This window comes from Trichechus manatus, unplaced genomic scaffold, assembly GCF_000243295.1.
Source record: "Trichechus manatus latirostris isolate Lorelei unplaced genomic scaffold, TriManLat1.0 scaffold00065, whole genome shotgun sequence".
Classification (NCBI taxonomy): Eukaryota; Metazoa; Chordata; class Mammalia; order Sirenia; family Trichechidae; genus Trichechus; species Trichechus manatus.
In genome coordinates this window covers 12,583,714-12,601,847 of record NW_004444001.1, presented here as the reverse complement: position 1 = coordinate 12,601,847, position 18,134 = coordinate 12,583,714, and the positions used below count along the sequence as shown (strand labels likewise).

The 18,134-nt window shown below is 41.4% G+C and overlaps 1 protein-coding gene across 1 annotated transcript in view; it reads left to right on the top strand.

Moving 5' to 3' along the window:
* LOC101347682 (24-hydroxycholesterol 7-alpha-hydroxylase) overlaps positions 1-18,134 on the top strand; it is a 163,185-nt gene that overhangs the window by 45,252 nt on the left and 99,799 nt on the right. The window contains 2 exon segments of the mRNA XM_004379526.1: positions 5,169-5,304; positions 13,111-13,285. Coding sequence (XP_004379583.1) covers positions 5,169-5,304; positions 13,111-13,285 — 311 coding nt within the window.

Below are 18,134 nucleotides of genomic sequence, written 5' to 3'. Positions count from 1 at the left end.
CCTTACAGGATTGGGGCAGTGTTCTCCAGGAGGCTGTGTATGCTCTAAACCAGTGTCCAATATATGGTGATGTTTCTCCTATAGCAAGGATTCATGACTCCAAGAATCAAGGGTGGAAATGGGAGTGACTCCACTCACTATTACACCTAGTGAACCACTTGCAAATTTTTGCCTCATGTCCCTGCAGCCCTATGCTCTTCAGGTATAGAAGTCTTAGTTCCAGAGGGAGGAATGCACCCGCCTGGAGGCACATCACTGATTCTATTGAACTGGAAGTTAAAAATGCTACCTGGTCACTTTGGGCTGCTTATGCCTCTGGATCAACAGGCAAAGAAGGGAGTTAACATCTTCTCTGGTGTGATTGATCCTGATTACCAAGCAGAAATTGGATTGATATTATCTAATAGAGATAAAGAAGAGTATGTCTGGAATGCAGGAGATCCCTTAGGTGTCTCTTAGTATTACCATGCCCTGTGATTAAAGCCAATGGAAAATTATAGCAATCCAATTCCAGCATGACTACTAATGGCCCAGACTCTTCAGGAATGAAGGTTTGGGTCACCCCACCAGGCAAAGAACCATGACCAGCTGGGGTGCTTGCTGAGGGTAAAGGGAATATGGAATAGGTGGTGGAAGAAAGTAGTTCTAAATACCAGCTATGACCACATGACCATTTGCAGAAAGGAGGACTGTAATTGTTAGGACTATTTCTTCCTCATATGTGTACATCAATGTTTTCTTCACTTATAAAATATAAGATGTAAACAGGACTAGTGTGTTTTTGGTTGTATGTGTGTTAGTTGTATCATGTTAGGTGCAAGTATGACTTTATAATTGTCTTTATTTAGAGATTGTATGTGGTTTAAGGAGATGTGTATAGGTGCCAAGTTGACAAGGGTTGGACAGTGATGGTTAAGGTTGTGTATCAACATCAACTTGGCTGAGCCAGTATTCTCAGTGGCTTGGCAGTTAGGATGTAATTTGTCAGTTATGTAATGATGCAATCACCTCCATGATGAGATCTGATATAATGTAATCATCTCCATGAATTCTGCTGTGAGCAGCCAGTCAGTTGAAAGAGAGTTTCCTTGGGGGTTTGGTCTGCATCCAGTATATATGGACTTCCTGGCAAAGCTTGCTCACTTTTACTCTGCTCTGAATCCTGCTTTGGCTCATTATCATGTTACCTCCAGTTCATGGGACTTGAGCCAGCAGCTAGCTATCTTACCTGCTGATCTTGGGTTTGTCAGCCCCTGCAGCTATGTGAGTCAGGAGAAGCCTCCAGCCTGACACCTGACCCATGGACTTAGGACTTTCCAGCCTCTACAATCGTGTGAGCCCATTCCTTGATATAAATCTCTCTCTCTCTCCTAACATATATATATGCTTCACTGGTTTGCTTCTCTAGATAACCCAGTCTAAGACAGTTTCTGGTGAGAAATCAATGCTTAGTCTTATTGGTGACTGTTTGTAAGTGATATTTCATTTTTTACAAGCTGCTCTCAGAATTCTTTCTTTGTCTTTGGGTTTGAAAAGTTTGGTTATTATATGCCTTGGTGGATTTCTTTTTGAGTTTATCCTATATGGAGTTCGTTGATCTTCTTGGATGGAAACCTTGTCTTTCATGATATTTGGGAAGTTTTCTGCCAATTTATCTTCTAAAATTCTCTCTGTACTTTCTTCTTCTTCTCCTCTTCTGGAATTCCTATTATGCATAAATTGTTCCTCTTATTGGTGTACAACATAACTCTTAGGCTTTCTTCATTTTTTTTTTGATTGTTCCCCAAAAAAAATTAGTATCAAGGGATTTTTCTCTGTTTTGATGATTCTTTCTTCCATTGATTCAAGTGTATTGTGTCCAATGAGTTATCTATTTCTAATATTTATTGTTAATTTTCTGGATTTCTAGTTGTTGTTTTCATATGGTTTCTATTTCTCTGTTGAGTTTGTCATTTTGTTCTTGAATTATTTTCCTGAATTCTTCTGGAGTTTTTTTTCTGTGTTTTCCTTGATATCTTTGAGGAACTTAAATATTAATTCCTTGTCAGGTAGTTCTATCAGTTCTTCCTCAGTAACGGTTTCCATCCTTTTGTTTCGCACATTTGCCTACACCATTGTATCTTGTTTCTTCATATGATTTGCAATTAACTTCTGTCTTCAAGGCCATGTTCTGCTATATTTGTTTGTTTATTTCTTTATTTAATTTATGTTTATTTGCCTTTCTTTGTAATGCCTTGCTTTTTGTTTTGGTATATTTGTAGCTTAGCTTCTTCCCTTTCTTTTTATAATGATTATTTTCCTTTATATTGTTATAATTGATGTTGTTTTATAGTATTGGTCTGTGTATGACTATAAAATAGCTGCCTGTTATCTAGTCTCTGTAGAGATTTGGAGCTGTCAGTTGCTAGGTGTACTTTCTTCTCACTGGCAGGTGTGTTGAGTTGCACACACTCTGTACTCCTGTGTCATTAGGCATGTATGATTTCTCTTAGAGGACTGCTTTTTGGTTTACAATCAAGTCCTTTCCCCGATGTGTGGTACTAGGTGTCAGTTGGTCAAGGTCCTTTCACAGCTCTTGATGAATAATGCATTCCCTTTGCATTGCTAAGAGCAGTTAATGTGACCCCTGAAGCACAGGATGGGGCACAGGGAGGGGCAGGCAGGATAGGGTGCAAAGGCTCGTATGATCAGGGAGGGGTCAGCAGGGGAGGGCACGGAGTCCATTCAGCTGAGGGACAGGAAGCTGGTAAGGGCACATAATTTTGCTTAGCTGGTGTGAAGTGGGTGGTGTTCAGCACAGCAGGAAACAGAGTCCCACTCAGCTGGGTGGGGGTTAGTAGGACAGGGTGTGGAGTCCCACTCTACCAGGGGCTGTGTAGCTGGGGAGGGCATGGAGTCATGCTCATCTGGGTGGGGTCTGTGGGTGGGACAGGTAAGGGGCAGGGGCCTGCACATTCAGGATGTTGTGCGACATGAAGTGGAGCCTGCTAGGGTTTGTACAGATGGTCTACTCCTCAGGGAGGGGTGGAGGGCATGGCTGGGTTTGTCGGGCTTCTGGGAGTGGTCATGGGCATGTGTCTTATTCAGGGTTCTCTAGAGAAGCAACACCAGTAAAGCATGCAAATATGTATATATATATAGAGATTTATATCAAGGAAATGGCTCACACCGTTGTAGAGGCTGTAAAGTCCCAAGCCTGTGAGTAAGGCCAGAGGCCTCTCCTGATTCATGTAGCCGCAGTGGGCTGGCGAACCCAAGATTGGCAGGTTGGAAAGCAGAGCTGCTGCTCACAGACTGCGAAGACAGACAAATCCAAAGATTGGAAGGCAAGACCGCAGGCAAGCTGCTAGCTCAAGTCCCAAGAATTGGAGATCGGATGAACAGGAGCCAGCTGCAGGATCCAGAATGAGCAAATGCCCCTGAACCCTGCTAGAACGTCCACCCACACTCAATGCAGGCCACATGCCCAAGGAAACTCCCCTTCGACCAATTGGCTGCTCACAGAAATCCCATCATGAGGGTGATCACATATCAAATCTCAACAGTGAAGTGACTACATCACAGGACTCCCAAAGCACTCAGAATCATGGCCCAGACAAGTTGACACACAATCTTAACCATCACAGCGTGGCTAGGCTTGTGTACACGAGAACTAGCCACCTGTGTCTCGGGTAGTAGGCATGGCTGGCTTGTATGTGTCTGTGCAGTACTCCTGCACCTCAGGGAGGGGTGGTGGGCATGGCTAGGCTTGCGCCCTTCAGAGCAGGCCTCCTGGGCCTCAGAGAGGATTGATGGGCTTGGCCAGGTTTTCATGCATCAGCTAGGGCCTCCTGTGTCTCGGGGAGGGGGTGGTGTGTGTGGCCAGACTTGTGCCATTCAGCACGGGCCACCTGCACCTCAGGGAGAGGTAGTGGGCATGGATGGGCTTGCCTGCATCAGCTAGGATCTCTTGCATCTCAGGGAGGGGGTGGTGGGTGGGGCTGGGCTTGCTGGAACAAGTACAAGCAGCCTACACTTCCAGGAGCAGGTGGTGGGAAGGACCAGGCTTGGGCATGCAAGTGAGAGCCACCAACACCTGAGGGCAGAGGTGCTGAGTATGGCCAGGCTTGCATAAGCAAGTATTAGCAGCCTCCACATTTCGGGAGGGGGCGGTGGGAGGGACCAGGCTTGGGCATGTAACTGAGAGCCACCTGCATCTCAGAGAGGAAGTGGTGGGTGTGGCCAGGTTTGCACATGTTCATGCTGGACTCCTGTGCCTCAGGGAGATGGTGGGGCGTGGCTGGGCTTGCACACCTTGGCTCTGTCCACCTGTGCCTCAGAGCACACTCTAATGCAGATGACAGGTGGGGTGACTGCTTCCACAGGGCCAGTTCTGGTGGGGTGGCTCTACTTGTTACTCTGTGGGTTGACTTTTCACTGGGTGTGGCTCCGGTATAAATGGCTAGGTGCTTCCACCAACAAGCAGTCCCTGGTGCCTGTACTAATTCCTAGCTCCCTCCCTTCTTGCACGCACCAGAAGGGCTGGAGCTCTGTTCCTCCCCTTTACTTCCCTGTAAATGCACACTCCCTGTCTACACTTTCTCCTTCTCTAAGGCTCCAATGACTCAATCTGTTTCGCTTGCTCCAGAGGCACTTCTCTGTGGTTCCCTAGTTTCAAAGCTACAGCACTCCTATGCTTCCCCCACAGGGTTGCCCCATCCCTGGCCATGTCCTGCCCACTTTGACTTTTCTTTCTGGGGTTTTTGCACAGAATCTCTACCACTAGCTGTGCTCTCTTTGTGATTGCTTTCCTGGGTTCCTCATTCTGGGGTGTTGTTCAACCCCATCCCAAAATGCCTATGCTGCTCTGTTCTGGCAGGCAGCAGGTGGTCGATCTGCGAATCTCTGTTTTCCCACTGGCCTCGTTCTTCTTCTCCTTCCAGTCTGTTTCTTCAACTCTCCATTTGACGCTCTGGGATCCAAGGTTGTTCTTTGTGTCTGTTTTACTTAGTTTCTCAAGTCTTTTTTGTCAAGGGTTTGTTACAGTGTGTGTATCTAAGGTGTCGTCTTGATCCTCTCCCATCATTGGGATTCTTGAAGAACGTTGTTTTAAATATAACCCGTATCACGATAATTTATTTATCAGAAATGCTTACTAATATGACCTGTGTTTATGTGTTTTATTTCAGTACGGACCAATATTTACAGTCTTTGTTATGGGAAATCGAATGACCTCTGTTACTGAAGAAGAGGGAATTGATGTGTTTCTAAATTCCAAAAAAGTAAATTTTGAACGAGCAGTTCAAAATCCCATCTATCGTACAGGTAAAGAATTTTTTCAGATAGTTCATTTGAAATACAACATTGTAATCCAAGAATTGTTTTATGTAAAAATTATATTCTTGCTCCTCAACTAAGAAAGACAAGGGCTCATTATTTTATTCTTGAGGGTAGCGATAGGAGGGGAAAGAGTATGTGATAAGTTTATGTGGACATTGAAAAATAAATTATTGATAACATAATAAATTTAGATTTCAACTAGCCATTTGTTAACGATGAGGTCACCTCTCTGATTTTTTTCATTAGAGAATATTTGGAACCTGGATCATGTTACAGCTCCCAAGATAATGCTAACTCTCTTCTGCCACTTGTATATACACTGTTCTACAGGCTATAGTCTTTGGCTTGGTTACATGTTGCTACTTTGCTCCCTGAAAGTATAATTCCGCTACTTAATATACCCTTTACTATGGCGTTTCCTGACATGTTCCATAGGGCCATTAAGGTAAGCAGGACTTGGCTTGCCCTTTCACAATTCTCCATCCTCAGAGATTGCTAGATTGTACTGGTCAGCATGCTTCCAGTATGGCCGTCTTTATTTCTTTCTAGACTGTAAACGTGTGCTGAGGCCATTTGTTCTCCCAGGAATGCAGAGCTGGTTCATTTTATGCCTTTTTTTTTTTTTTCTTCTTTTTTTTCTCCTTTTGCAATGGCTGTGCTGGCTTCTACTGTGTATGGCTTCTTCCTCTCTGCTTTCCTGTTTTTTTTTTTTTTTTCTCTTCTTTCCTCTTAGGTTTTTCACTTCATGTAGCCTCTTATGCATTTCTTGCCATTAAGACAAAGAAGTTCGCTTTAAAAGCTATTAGTGATCAAGAAGAGTGCTTATTTTTTCTCCTTGCTTGCATGGAAAAATAAAAAAACCAGTATGTTGGACTATTAGTTTGACAAATGCACAGTTGTTTAACCAGCACAACAAACAGAGCAGTTCCATTATCCTAAATAGTCCCTCATGCTGCCCCTTTGTAGACAAACCCTCATCTCACCCCTAACTCATGGCAAGCACTGATCTACTGTCCATCCCTATAGCTTGCCTTTTCTAGATGTCATATGAATGGAATCATACAGACTAAAACCTTTGAGTCTGACTTGATTCGCTTAACTTGACACATTTGAGATTTATCCATGCTGTTACGTGTATCAGTAGCTCTTTCCTTTTTAATACTGAGTAATATTCTATTGTATGGAAATGCTACATCTTGTTTATCTATTCACCTGTTGGACATTTGGGTTATTTCCATGTTCTGCAATTATGAATAATGTTGCTACAAATCTTTGCATAAAGGTATTTGTGTGCACACAAGTTTTCATTTTTTTAAATACCTAAGAGTGAGATTACTGGTTCATAGCATACATGTATGTTTGACATTATAAGAAACTGCCACACTGTTTCCCAAAGTGGCTGTACCATTTTGCACTTCCACCAACAATGTATGAAAGTTCCAGTTGCTCCCCATCCTTTCTAGTACTTGTTATTGTAAGTTTATCAATTTTTTAAAAAAATTTAGATATTTTAATAGGGTATAATGGTATCTCATTATGGTTTTAATTTGCATTTCCCTAGTGATTAATGATGTTGAGCCATATGCTTATTTGGCATCTGTATATATTCTTCATTAATGGGTCTGTTCAGATATTTTGCTCATTTTAAAAATTGAGTTGTTTTCCTCTTGTTGAGTTTTGAGAATTCTTAATATGTTCTGAAAACAAGTTCTTTGTCAGCTATATGATTTGCAGATATTTTCTGCCAGTCTCTAGCTTAACCTTTCATTTCCCTAACACTGTTTTTCACAGAAGAAAAATTTAAATTTTGATGAAGTCCAATTTATGATTTTTTAAAGAATCATGCTTAAGTGTCAAGTTTAAGAAGTCTATTCCTAAGCCAAGGTCACATAAATTTTTATTCTAGGTATCCTTCTAAAACTTTTATGGTTTTACGTTTTACAATTATGTTTATAATCAATTTTGAGTTAATTTTTGTATAATGTGTGAGGTATAAGTTGAGGCTCATGTTTTTGCATATGGACATCTAATTGTTCCAACACCATCTATTAAAAAAACCTATCTTTTCTCCCTTGACATTGTCCCACAGTTTCCTGAGGCTTTGTTCATTTTTTTTAATCTTTCTTTCTCTGAATTCTTCAGACTTTATGATATATGTTAGTCTATTTTTCTGTTTACTGACTTTTCTCTGTCATCTACATTTTGCTATTGAGCCCATTCAGTGAATTTTATATTTCCAACATTGTATTTTAGGTCTAAAATTTCCTTTTTTTTAATAGTTTCTATTTCTCTGCTGAGAACCATTTCTTTACATTTCTAAAGTGTCTATCTTTGCCGCATGGAAGATAGTTCTAATAGTTGCTTTGAAGTCTTCATCTGAATCATTTTATGATCAGCAGGTATTGATTGGCATTCTCTTGACAAATATAAATTTTTTTGTTCTTTATATGTATCTTAGTTTCCTAGGGCTGCCAAAACAAAATACCACAAGGTGGGTGGCTTTAAAGAACAAAAATCTATCTTGTAACAGTTCTAGAAGCTAAAAGTCCTAATTCAGGATGTCAGCAGGGCTATGTTCTCTCTCTCTCTGTTCTGGAGGAGATCCTTCTTTGTCAGTAACCCCAGGAACTTATTGGCATTTCTTGGGTTGTAGATGGATCCTTACATGGCATATTCCCCAGAAGCCTCCCCATTTGTAAGACACCGTTCAGAAGGGATGGAGTTTAGAGCCTACCCTACTCCTGTATGACCTTGTTTAACTTCACTGATAACAAAAGAAAAACGCTATTTCCAAACAACGTCAAATTCACAGGTGCTGGGGTTAGAACTTCAACATATCTTTTGGGAGGATACAGTTCAAACTATAACACTCTGCCCTCTGGTCCCCCAAATTCATGTCTTGCCTATATGCAGTATATATTCACCCCATCCTAGCATTGCCAAAAGTCTTAACCTATTACAGCATCAACTCCAAAATCAAGTCCAAAATCTAATCTTTGGAATCATCTAAATCAGGAATGGGTGAGAATCTGGGTATGGTCCATCCTGGGACAAAATTCCTTACCATGTACGTGCCTGTGAAACTTAAAATGCAAGTTATGTGCTTCCAAAGTACATTGGTGGGACAGGCATGAGGTAGACATTCCCATTCCAAAAAGGAGAAACTGAAGGAAAAAAAGAGATCACAAGTATCAAGGAAGTCTGAACCCAGCAGGGCAAATTTCATATGAACTCAAGGCACAGCTGGATGATGGCCCCACCCTCTGAAACCTAGATGATGGCCCCACCCTCTGAAACCTGAATTGTGGCCCCACCCTCTGAAACTGAGGAAGTGGCAACACCACCTTTGTGCTTGTACCAGCAATCTTGCTGGTCTCTGGACTGTTCCCAGGATCATCCTTTCCTTTTCTTGAGGAACAGTAGGTGTTTGCAGTCCAGTAGCTCTATTAGCCTGTTTCCTGCCTGTAAAATTTGAGGAGGCAGACAGCTTTCTTTAGTTTTGTGCTGTGTCTCTCCCCTTTAGTCTAAACTGGGAGCATTTCTGGTGAGATGATTGATTGGATTCCAAGGCCACATACCTTACCTCTTTAGCAAACCGTTGTTCAGTCACACCCTTGGTGTCCTCTGTAGAGCATGCTTTCTTCATTTTTACAACAGAATTTTCCAAATCTTCAGGTTCTGGTTTCTTTTCACTTAACAGTTCACTCCTCGACTTATATCTTTCCTCCCACATTTTATACTATAAGCACGAAGGAAAAACTGTGCTACCCCGTCAGGATCTTAATTACAAATCTCCTCAGCCAAATATCCAGGTTCATCCCTTACAAGTTCTGCTTTCCACAAAGCATTCAAACATAGTTCATCCAAGTTCTTTGCCTCTTTATAACACAGACCACCTTTCCCCCAGTATCAAATAACATGTTCATTATTTCCTCTTAAGGCTTCACCAGAAGCACATTTACTGTCCACATTTCTAGCAATATTCTGTTCATGACAATAGAAGCTTCCCCTATAACTCCTGCCAGAATAATTTTCTGAGTCCTCGCCAGAATCATTTTTAATATCCTAATTCTACAATCAGTCACTTCAAGGCAATCTAGCCTTTTACTATCAAATGCCACAAACTCGTCGAGCCTCTACTCGTTACCCAATTCCAAAGCTGCTTCCACATTTTTTGGTATTTGTTAGAGCTGCACTACCACCTTCTGGTACCAGACTCTGTCTTAGTGTCTTAGGGCTACCATTACAAAATACAACACAGTAGGTGGCTTTAAAAAACAGAAATGTGTTTTCTAACAGTTCTGGAGGCTTGTTCTTAGGTGCTGTCAAGTCAATTTTCAACTCATGGTGACCCCGTTAGGCAGACTAGAACTTCCTCATAGGGTTTTTTAGGCTGTAGTCTTTACAGGAGTAGGTTTCCAGGTCTTTCTCCCATGGATCCACTGGGTGGGTTTGAACTGCCAGCTTTTCAGTTAGCAGCCAAGCATTTAACCATTGCACCACCAGAAGTCTGAATTCAGGGCATTGGCAGGGCTATGCTTTAGGGGAAGATCCTCCCTTGTTAATATCCCTGAGCATTTATTAGAGTTCCTTGACTTGTAGACACATCCTTACATGGTGCCTTCCACCTATGTGTGACTTTGTTTGTGTGCCTATTTTCCGCTTTTATAAGACAGCACTCTGAAGGAATTAGGTTTAGGAACCACCCTACTTTGGTATGACCTCCTTTAACTTAACTGATAACAAAAGAGAAGTCCCCTTTCCAAACAAGTTCACATTCACAGGTAGAGGGCTTAGGATTTCAGCATATCTTTTGGGGGACACAATTCAATCTATAACAATATGTTGAGTAATTTTTAATTACATCCCAGGCAGTTTAGATATTTTCTTAACAAGACTCTGTGTCTATGAGACTTTGGGTCCTATTAAAATCCTGTGGAGGATGTTGAATTTTTGTTTCAGCAGGAATTCAACTTGGTTGTGTTAAATCTGCAAGTTCTTGAGAGTTTCAGTGTCAATTCAACTTTCAAAGCCTCTGAAATGCTGTTGGGTCTGGTCCATGCACATGCCATTCATGGTTTAGCCTGATACTTGGGTGGTGATTTATATCACAGTTCATTTTTAAAAAGTCTTTGCTGGAGCCCTGGTGGTTAAGAGCTCGGCTGCTAACCGAAAGGTCGGCAGTACGAATTCACCAGGCGCTTCTTGGAAACCCTATGGGGGCAGTTCTCCTCTGTCCTCTGTCCTATAGGGTCGCTATGAGTCCGAATTGACTTGATGGCAATGGGTGTGTTTTCTGGTTTTGTTTATGCTGTTTTGGCTCTGTTCTGCATATGCATATCTCAGGGGATGAGCCTTGGATTTGTTTTAGTTCACATACAGAATTAGGGGACCCCTTTTCCAGCTTTCTTTTACTGGGATTTCCCCTACACTCTCCAGCTCTGGGGACCCCTTTTCCCAGTCTCCTGGCAAGAAAGCCAGTGCAGGAGAGGGGTTCTCTCAGAGTTTTTGTCCCTGTCCCTGTTGTATAGCTCTGTGTCACTGGGGCTGATTTCAGGTGAAGTAGCAATAAAGATAAAAAGAGAGAAAGAATAAAGGGTTCCTCCAACACTCATTGTACTACAAGAGCTCCTTTTCCCGAGTCCTCTGATCAGGAAGATGTTTTTTTCTCTCAGGATTTTAAGTGCCCATCTCGTTGCCTCTGCTGTCACCTCTGTGGAAGTGCAGCTTTGCACTGGGACCATCCTTGAGGCAGATCCAGGTGAGAAAAATATGAAGAAAAGAAAATGGAGATTCTTCCCACACTCTGTCTGCAAGGCAAGGCCCATTTTCCCTGTCCTTTGACTGCAGAGAGGGTTTCTTTCAGAGTTTTTGCTGTCCATGTCTGCAGAGCAGTTCTGGTATTCCATCTACCTTATAGTCAAAGCTGGAGATACAGGAGGTATTATGTATGGATTGAATTGTGACCCTCAAGATATGTATTGAAGTCCTATATCTGTAAATATGATCCTGTTGGGAAATAGGCATTTCTCTGTTATGTTAACTAGGTCCTACCTGAGTAGGATGGGTTCTAAATCTAGATACTTCTGAGTTATAAAAACAACAGAATGGACACACAGGGAGAAGAGGAAGGCAGACAACCGACACAGATTCACCTACAAAGATTGTTGGCGGCTCCTAGAAATTGAAATAGACAAGGCAGGACCTTTCTGCAGAGCCAAGCCCTGAATTCAGACTTCTAGGACCCCTGGTGGCACAGTGGTTAAAGTGCTTAGCTGCTAGCTGGAAGGTCAGCAGTTCAAACCTACCAGCAGTTCTGCGGGAGAAAGATGTGGCAGTCTGCTTCCATAAAGATTGGAAACCCTATGGAACAGTTCTACTCTGCCCTATAGGGGCCTATGAGTCAAAATTGACTTGATGGCAATGGGTTTTTGTTTTTGTTTTTTTTTGAAAATTGTGAGAAATTAAGTTTTTGTTCTTTAAAGCCACCCACTTGTGATATTTGTGCTATGATAGCACTAGGTAACTAAAACAAGAGGAAAAAAAAAATGCAGAGAACTCATTATTGTACTGGTCATTCTTCAAGGTTTGACTCCCCTCCTCAATCTGCCTGCTGTTGTTTACTTTTCGGAGTCCTCAAGTAGTTGCTTTACATATTCTGTTTAGGGCTTTTAGTTATAATCACTGCAAGAGATAGGGTGTAGCATGCTTACTCTATTTTGGCCATAACAGAATTTTCTTTCTCTAAAAAAACAAAGAAACAAACACTTTATGTAGACTCCGTTTAGTTAGCGTATTCTTTCTTCAGACAGGGACCATTACAACCGATTATGTTGCAATTTTCTTGGTTCAGTTAATCAAATTTCAGTCAAATGAGCCGGACACTACAACCGAGATCTTGTTTGTAAAGATTCTTAACCCTGGTGTGAAGACTATGATAGAAAAAGGGATTGACTATACACAACAACTTGGGCTATATTTCAGAGTCGGTATGTGAGAAAAAAAAGTGAGAGCCACTACCCTAGAGTTGGATGTGTGTGTGTTTTTTTTTAATGCACTCATTTAATGATTCTACCAGTATTCATAAAGCGATGACTGAGTAGTAAGCTTTATACTATGTACTTTAGACCAAGGAGCTCTGACCAGCTAGAAAGACAAAGACAAAATTACAGCTGTATGTGTTTTGAATGCCCAACGGTGGGGCAAAAACTATTTGTGGGGTTAGAAAAGACCTCCTGGAGAAAGTAATATTCAAGATGACACTTAAAGTATGAATAGAATTTAGCAGGGGAATTTGGGGCTTGCTGGTGTGTGTGTGGGGCGGGGGGAGATTGATAAAGTGGACAATATTTTGAGCAGATAGAACACCTTTTGAAAATTATGGAATACGTAAAAGAGGATATGCTTTTAGTATACTTGGAATATAGATTTGGTGGGAAGGGGCTGGAAATACCACTGGAGAGCTGGAAAGATGGTAGAAGACCTTCTAAGCTTTGTTAAGAATAGGAAGCCAGTTAAAGCTTTTAAACATGGAAATAAAATAATCAGATTTGTGTCCCCCAGAGGTACTCTTAATCACCCACGTATAGACCATCCTTGACATGAATTACAGACTTTACTACCTCGTATGATAGGTTGAATATTTCAGATTTTATTTGCAGGAGGTGATTTTATCCCATATACTATGTCACTTGGCTATAGCCCCTACTGACCAAGTAATAGTAGAGATATATTGACTGTTAGCTTAATAAAATTGTTGCTTATTTTGAAAATAATTTTCTCTCTTTATAGCATCAATTCCAAAAAATACATATTTTACACTGCATAAAAAACTCTATATTGTGATGAAAGGGAAAATGGGGACTCTTAATCTATATCAGTTCAATGAGCAATTGACTGAAGAAATGCACAGACAACTGGAGAATTTAGGCACTCACGGGACAATGGATCTGAACAACTTAGTAAGGTAAATAGATGCATTAATACGATTTAATCTTGCCTTTTTAGATTAAAAAATGTGAAGCTTGAAAGTTGCATTTTTGAAGTTATCTGGTGAATGAAGTCTACCTGACTAGGCTATTAAGAGGTTTGTTGATCTTTTAAATTCTAATTAATGGGTAGTTTTTAGTTTAGCATTTCTAAAACAAGCCAGTATGATCAAATAAGCCAATACAATCATTGCAATAGAGTTACCTGGATTTCTCCTTATCCATTCCATACAATTGTGTATTGTCTAGATGGATTTATCTCTTATGATTATCGTGTGTCCATCAGAATTCTGATAAACCATTCAGTGCAGTATGTGATTTTTAGATCAAGAGAACATTGAGAGGACAGAGAGAAAACAGAACCATGAAGTTAATGACAAAGGTCCAGGAGATGTTTGTGAGACATAGTAAGGCAGCTGATGCAAAGTCAATGTGGGCCTCCTTCTAGAGAGGAGGTGCCAGGAGACAGAATAGAGCAGTGGAGGGGGCCCTGGAGTACTCAGCCATATTCTGAAACTTTCTGCAAAATTAGGGGCTGACATGGGGCCTGTGAGGAAAATTCTCCAAATGTGTAAGGAGATTTGGTAAAATGAAGTTACCTGGGACACTTTTCCATCTCAGTGGACTCCTAAGATACTGAAGGCAGGATTCAACAGTTCTAGCTCATAAAACAGAATGACATTGAACATTTTATTAGTGGTCCAGAAAGAAGGAGAGAAAACAAACAAACAAAAATGATTAACCAAACTTTAAGAATGCCCAGTATCTACAACCAAACAAAGCAAATATTCAGGTGTCTTTGAAGCTTTAGGGGAAGGAGATCCTGAAATTTCTAGTGTTGTTGTTGCTGTTGTTAGGTGCAGTCTGGTCGGTTCTGACTCACAGTGATCCTATGCACAACCAAATGAAATACTGCCAAGTCCTGCACCATCCTCACAATTGTTGTTATGTTTGAGCTCATTGTTGCAGCCAATGTGTCAATCTGTCTCATTGAGGGTGTCCCTCTTTTTTGCTGACTCCCTACTTTACCAAGAATGATGTCCTTCTCCAGGGACTGATCCCTCCTGATAACATGTCCAAAGTGTGTGAGACATAGTCTCACCATTCTTGCTTCCAAGGAGCATTCTGGCTGTCCTTCCAAGACAGATTTGTTTATTCTTTTGGCAGTCCATGGTATATTCGTTATTCTTCGCCAACACCGTAATTCAAAGGTGTCAGTTCTTCTTCAGTCTTCCTTATTCATTGTCAAGCTTTCGCATGCGTATGAGGCGATTGAAAACACTATGGCTTCGGTCAGGCACACTTCAGTCTTCAAGGTGACATCTTTGCTTTTCAACACTCTAAAGAAGTCTCTTGTGGCAGATTTGCCCAGTGTAATATGTAGTTTAATTTCTTGACTGCTACTTCCATGGGTGTTGATTGTGCATCCAAGTAAAATGAAATCCTTGACAACTCCAGTATTTTCTCTGTTTATCATGTTGTTGCTGATTGGTCCAGTTGTGAGGATTTTTGTTTTTGTGTATGTTGAGGTGTAATCCGTACTGAAGTCTGTCATCTTTGATCTTCATCAGTAAGTGCTTCAAATCCTCTTCAATTTCAGAAAGGAAGCTTGTGTCATCTGCATATCCCGGGTTGTTAATTAGTCTTCCTCCAATCCTGATGCCCCGTTCTTCACATAGTCCAGCTTCTTGGATTATTTGCTGAACATACAGATTGAATAAGCATCACACACAAGTAAAATTTTGCTGAAGATCATTGAAAAGTGGTTGCAGCAGTACACTGACAGGGAACTGCCAGAAATTTAAGCTAGATTCAGAAGAGGACATGGAACGAGGGCTATAGCTGCTGATGTCAGATGGATCCTGACTGAAGGCAGAGAATACCAGAAAGATGTTTACCTGTGTTTTATTGACTGTGCAAGGGCATTCGGCTGTGTAGACCATAATAAATTATGGATGACATTGCGAAGAATGGGAATTCCAGAATATTTAACTGTGCTCATGAGGAAACTGTACATAGATCAAGAGGCAGTCCTTCGAACAAAACAAGGGGATACTGCATGGTTTAAAGTCAGGAAAGGGAAACTTCTGGTCAACATGGCACTATAGACAGAAGCACCACACTGTCCCTCCACAGCAAAGACCTGAAAAACTAAGTCAAACAGAGACAAATGTAATCCTGAAACCATGAGCAGCAAATGAAGAGATAAAGAACTCAGCAAAGCACTGAATGGAATACGAAACTGACAGAGAACGGAAAGCAAGGAGAGATATGCGCAGAGGTCTCCTCTCAGCTAATGCAGCACGGATTCACCATCTTGGACTCCTGTTTGAGAATGGCGAACAGGGAGTATGGGAAAGCAGCTTCACAGAGCTTCCAGCAGGAGACAGACAGAGCGATATACACTTTCCCACCCCCACCCTTCTTCACCCCCACTCAGCCTCTTCTGCTTCCTGTGGCCACAGTCTCTTGGCCAGGAGGCACCAGCTTCTGCCTTGCACCACTTGGATTCTACCCTACCACACTGGCCATCTCCCTGAGTGCCATTTGCTTGTTGCTAGTGTTGCTTTTTTCCACTTCTTTTGGTTTCTTCCATACCTCTCACCACCTCCGCCTCCTTTCTCCCAAATACCTGGCTCCGTCTGCAATCTTTGTTTCTTCCTGAAAGACTGTGAAATGCTGCTTGACTGTGGAACTGCTTCCCAGCCCGTGCTGCCAGGCTGGTGGGCTCCCTGGGTCTTTTTGTTTGTTTGTTTGTTTTGATTTCTTCTGTTTTGATTTCTTTCTTTGTTTGTTTTCTTTTTCTTTTCTCGGCTTGGGAGCCCCTTCTAGCCGGGCTGTACTGTGCAGCTTGGGAGCTACTTCCTCAGTCTGCATAGCTGCACAGTGGGATCCCTGGGAGCATTTCCTTTTTCTTTTTGTTTCTTTTTTCTCTTTTTAACTTTTTATCTTTCTTCATTTATCAGTTTCTCATTTCTCTGTACTTATCTTCTGTTCCTGTTTCCTGAATACCTGGCATTATGTGACACCTATGCCCCTTCTAGCCAGGCTGTAATTTGTGACCTCGGCGCCACTTCCCCGGTCTTCGCAGCCACACCAGTGGGATCCCTGGTGGCTTTTCTTTTCTAATTTTTATTTATTTATTTATTGTCTTTTACCCTTTTTCTTTTCATTTTTGTTTTTCTCCATTTCATGCTCTCTCTTCTCATCTCTTCAGTCCAACGGCAAGCTCCCTTAGGACTCTTTTTTGTTTGTTTGTTTTTGCCTCCTGTTTCTCCTCTCTCTTCTCTTCCCCGTACTGTCTTAGCTCCACACATCACAGTCCCCCCCCCTTCCTGCCCACCTGCACAATGTGCTGAACATCACACCAGCAAGCAGCACAAGCATGGCCTACTGGAACCTGCCCTGCATTGATTCCCAGCCTGCCCTGTCGGCCTTAGTACGTGCCACAAACAACCCAACCCAGCAACTCCCCTTCAGGTGGACCTGCCCTGCTGCACCATAGCTGAGTGATCGACCCTGCCCATTGTACAAGGAGGCAAAAACTATCGTACCCACAGATGCGAAACAACAAAGAACGCACGGCCTGCCTGCTCAGACATAACCAAATAAAACAAAAAAGCAGGATGAAACAAATAAATCTACAGTCAATAAACAAGGAAAATAACTACTGAATGTCCCGAAGACAGTAGACAGTATCAAAACATATACAAAAACAGGACATGATGGTTCCAGTAGGCATCCAAAATAAAACACCAGATGACTTTCCAGTAGAATAAAGGGCACTAGAACTACCTGATAAGGGAATTTAGATCTCTAATATTCAAATCTATCCAAGAGGGGAAGCAAAAAGCAGACAAAAATAAGGAAAAAATAGACAAATTAATGGAAATGGCAGACAAATTCATGGAAAATACAGACAAAAAAATAGAAGAATTCAGAAAAATAATACAGGAATAAAATACTAAAATAAATTCACAACTAGAAATCATACAAAAACAACAATTAGAAATCCAATGGATAAACAACAAGATTTCAGAAATGGACAGTACCATAGAATGGCTGAGGAGCAGGTTTGAAATGATGGAAGACAGGATCAGAGAAATTGAAGACAAACACTTGGATACAACTCTGAGGAAAAATCAGAAAAAAGAATGAAGAAGAATGAAGAAACCCTGAGAATTATGTGGGATATAATCAAAAGCAAAAACCTGCGGGTGATCGGAGTTCCAGAACAGGGGGAGAAAAGAAAAAACAGAGAGGATCATTGAAGAAATGCTAACAGAAAACTTCCTCAATATCATGAAAGATGAAAAGCTGACCATCCAAGAAGCTCAACGAACGCCGTATAGGATAGACCCCAAAAGAAAATCACCAAGGCATATCATAATCACACTCACTAAAACCAAAGAGAAAGAAAAAAATCCTCAGAGCAGCTCGAGAAAAATGAAAAGTCACATACAGAGGAGAAACAATAACACTGAGCTCAGATTATTTGGCAGAAGCCCTGCAGGCAGGAAGGCAATGGGATGACATATATAAAACCTTGAAAGAAAAAAATTGCCAGCCAAGAAGAATACATTCTGCAAAACTTTCATTCAAATATGATGGTGAAATTAGGAAATTTCCAGATAAACAGAAATTAAAGGACTATGTAAAAACCAAACCAAACTTACAAGAATTATTAAAGGGAGTCCTTCAGTTTGAGAACAGACAACGGGATGAATCTAGGACACAGGATCGTACCAGCCAGATACCAACCTAGGAAATGAACTCTCAAGGATGATACAAAACCAAAAGAATTACAACAGGGAACCAGAGAGGTTA